The 3,716-nt window shown below is 44.2% G+C and overlaps 1 protein-coding gene across 1 annotated transcript; it reads left to right on the plus strand.

Annotated features, from left to right (window-relative positions):
* Nucleotides 1-3,383, plus strand: LOC104015863 (interleukin-8). The gene is made up of 4 exons (XM_009468653.2): nt 1-158; nt 924-1,059; nt 1,861-1,944; nt 2,535-3,383. The coding sequence occupies exons 1-4, from the start codon at nt 98-100 to the stop codon at nt 2,563-2,565; spliced, it is 312 nt and encodes a 103-aa protein (XP_009466928.1). The 5' UTR covers nt 1-97; the 3' UTR covers nt 2,566-3,383.
* The last annotated feature ends 333 nt before the right edge of the window (nt 3,384-3,716 follow it).

A 3,716-nucleotide genomic window follows, 5' to 3' on the forward strand; every position in this document is an offset into this window, starting at 1 on the left:
CGCCCAGACCAGGCATCAGCAAGCCTCCGGGACAAGAGAGGTCACCGCTCCAGAGAACCAGAGCTAAACGATCCCAGCCAAAACCTCCCGTCTCATCATGAACGGCAAACTCCTGGCTGTCCTGGCTCTCTTCCTGCTTTCAGCAGCTATGTCTCAAGGTAAGGAGATCCCTCCCGCGAACCCCACGGCTGTAGTACTGGCTAGGCATCTACCGAGATGCTTGTCCTTGCAGACAGGTAGCTTTGTATTTGTTTCAGCAAATTAGTTTCTTTCGAGAGATTTTCAGCAACTTCAGTCAGAAATCTACCCCGTCGCCCTTGTACTGAAGAGTTACTGACATCTTGTGGGAAAAATTTGAAGGCTACAACTTAAATTTGCTTTGTTTCTATGTTTCACTTCAAGTGTATGCAGCTAGAGACAGGCTCCTCTTCCGAAGTGTTGGACTGTTTCTCTCCCTTCCCACACAAAGAACAGTTTATGATCTCATATTCGTTACTTAATACTGCCTCAACCAAGTAATACACAGCTGGGGACGGAGAACAAACCATACGAGCGCAGAAGCATGGATGAGCCTGCAATTAATGAAAAACTCGAGGGCTCTGTCTTCTGCATAGTTGCCAGTTTGCCGATGCAGATGACAGTAAAACGATGCAACTAACCGTACAGTGCGGTCAGCGCAAGTAACCGCGAAATGCGCGCTTTTATTTCAGAAGGATACGTTAATCTAGTTTTAAATGCACTTGGGCATCAGCTCCTCTGAAACAAACAAGCAACTGATCTTTATACCGCGAGGATTTAGGCAGCTTGGACAAATGCAGTATTTTAATTGAGAATGTTGTTAAAATAGAGCAGTCATGCTTTGTGTCTGATACAGGGATGGTAAGACCGCCTCTCTAACCACGATCTTCCTTTTCTGCGGACAGGCAGGGCCCTGGCGAGGATGGGAACGGAGCTCCGGTGCCAGTGCATAGCCACTCATTCGAAGTTCATCCCTCCCAAATCCATTCAAGATGTGAAGCTGACGCAGAGCGGCCCCCACTGCAAGAACGTTGAAGTCATGTAAGTAGCTCTGCGAGAGCCTCCCACTCCTCCAGCTACGCCCCGCCGCCGCCGTCGCCGCCGCAGGGGCTTTTACGCCGCGTGACAAGTACGACAGTTAGCAGGCTGACACCACGTAGTCGGATTTGGTTATTCTTTTGAGAGAGATGGTTTTAAGGAACACACCACGTTTTTCATCGTCTCTATGACCTTACGTATTCCTGAACTGATCATTATTTATCAGTCATGGCGCATATTAAATATTTCTGGTGGTAGAACATGAATTTCAAGGACTGGTCAGTTCTTCATACACGAGCTAATAACGTAGTTTATATCCTGCATTTACTACGCAGGCAAAACTCCCATTAAGACAGTCTGCGTCAGCCTCAGAGAGAAAAATTAAGTGCCCGCACGCAGATTTAGGGAAACAATGAAACGAATCTGCTCTTGAATAGCGTGGAAGAGGGAAGAAAATGTTGAAATCCTTATACTGCTGAACCACCTTTTCAGCACTGCAGGTTTCAGTTGTTGTAAGAAAGCTTTACTAATCTAAACAAATTCAAACCAAGTACCCACACTCTTTCTTGAGAAAGATTTTTGGGAACGTGGGACTGGTTGGAGAGCAGGCACACAGACTCACACCACTTCTGGACGGTTTTAGTCTCCTCGGTTGCGGACCACATGTAACAAAATGGCCAAGTCTAACCTAGAGCAGCTGGGATGAATTTATACTAACTAATCTAAAAATGCCATATTACATTCTGTGACAAAAACAAATCCATGCAGCAGTTTCCTGACTTCTCCTTATTCCCTCTTTTGCAGAGCTACTCTGAAGGACGGCAGAGAGGTGTGCTTGGAGCCCACTGCTCCCTGGGTACAGCTGATCATAAAGACAATTTTGGCCAAGTAAGTCCCATTCCCTCTCAATCTGGGCAGTTGAGTGGTAAACCTCCCCAAAAAAGCCAAGTTGTAGGATTTCTTAGTGATACTTGCCATTTTCTCTTAATCAGATTTAAAGAACAAGGAAACTCGCTGCTTAATTACAGAATTAGTCTTAGTCTTCCTGATTCTGCTGCAGGGTCCTTGTTCAAGCCGATAGGTCACAACTAAACCTTTGAGTACCGGCAACTCCGTTTGGAGGGAAAGGAACACAGAAGTGTTTGGCTCCCTTTGAAAAATGAGGCTTTAAAAAATTAATCATCCCCTGATCTACAGTAGCATATACTAATAATTCGTATGTCCGAGTTCATGAGTTTCTCGATGCGAGTAAATGCAGAAGCTCACACTGCAGAAGTTTCCTAGCTGGGCGCCAGATACGCGCACACTGGGATTTCAGTCACTGCTTTGGAAACATCACCTTTAATCCCTCTGTGCCTCAAGAGAGCACAGAAAGACGGAAACAGACCACTCATCCTTACCTGTTTGTGCAATGCTAAGCAATGGTAACCGGTCTTGAACCTCCTTTTAAATTATCCTCTTCCCTCACCTCTTAACAGGGCTCAGCTCAATTCTGATTCGCCACTCTAAGAAGCACCGAGACAGAAAACACCTGGGAACTGCTCCCGCTCCTCTCGGAGAGAAACGTTTGGAAAAAGCATCATTCGGGCAGCGGACCACCTTCCACCTCCTGCATCAATGTTGTTATGTTAAATAGGGATGGTTTTTAAAATGTATTTATTTATTTATTTATTTAACTGCATCTATTTAAGAAAGTCTTTCAAAATGGTCAGCGTTGTCTGCAGGACACGCTGTTCATTGACGCTGAAGACGCTGAATAGGAAAAGTGATTTGCTAAAGGAAATGAAGAACCCTTGGCAGCCACTTCAGCCAAACAAACACAGCCAGTAAAGTGCAATGCACTTACAGCACAGCGTACTTACACTAAGCCTTACTATTTTGCTATTACACCAGCAAACTGATAATTCCTCCTGCTCCCCTGGAGTGCACTGGTATGTTGTGTCAACAACAGTTGCCCGAACTAGCCTGTGGCTAGACGGTGAGCTGTGATTTCTGACTTTAAAAATCTAGCCTACAGAATCTGTAAGACAGTGGGTTTGGTATTTATTTATTGTGATTTACATGGTATTTGTAAATGTATTTATTGAGTAGCTTTTCTACAAGAGAGAAAATGACGATAATTTATTTAATTTCTACTGGATTTTCCATGCCTACTGTTCATTTCTTAAGAAATATTCACAGTCGCATTGCTCTGTACAAGGACTTGGTTGTATGTCTAATTAGCTCCTCAATCAGCTAATGGAAAAAACTGTATCTTACATACATACACAGAATTTGCTTGTGAGAGTGTACGTGTTCCTAACAATGTATTATTAAATGTTTTCTACAAAAAATCTGTTTGGTATCTGTTTGGTCTTTTACATTTTCATTTGCTTTATTGGGAAACAGTCTGCTTCATTTTTGCCACCTCAGCTTGATTTCTGGAACTGAAATGAAAATTTTTAGTACTTGGTACCATAACTCACTCTGTTACGGTAATCGGACATTACTGAATGCAATAACGAACTCTTAAGGTAGGCTAACTCTCCTCTCTTCAGGCTGTTCCCAGGCCCTGGGGGCTGGCAGGCTGCAGGGCAAGGCTCCCGATTTTAGTACCTTGCAGCCAAGGGAATTTTACCCTCGGGTGCCTAACACTGGCAGTGTTCAGATCAGCCCCAGAG

Source organism: Nipponia nippon, unplaced genomic scaffold (assembly GCF_047370975.1).
Source record: "Nipponia nippon isolate SJK-2023a ecotype South Korea unplaced genomic scaffold, ASM4737097v1 scaffold_6, whole genome shotgun sequence".
NCBI lineage: Eukaryota > Metazoa > Chordata > Aves > Pelecaniformes > Threskiornithidae > Nipponia > Nipponia nippon.

Bases quoted from the DNA above. Each gene is read 5' to 3' on its own strand.
- LOC104015863 (XM_009468653.2), top strand. From the start codon at position 98: ATGAACGGCAAACTCCTGGCTGTCCTGGCTCTCTTCCTGCTTTCAGCA. The intron at 159-923 runs GTAAGGAGATCC...TTCTGCGGACAG, and splicing joins TTCAGCAGCTATGTCTCAAG to GCAGGGCCCTGGCGAGGATG. The intron at 1,060-1,860 runs GTAAGTAGCTCT...CCTCTTTTGCAG, and splicing joins TGCAAGAACGTTGAAGTCAT to AGCTACTCTGAAGGACGGCA.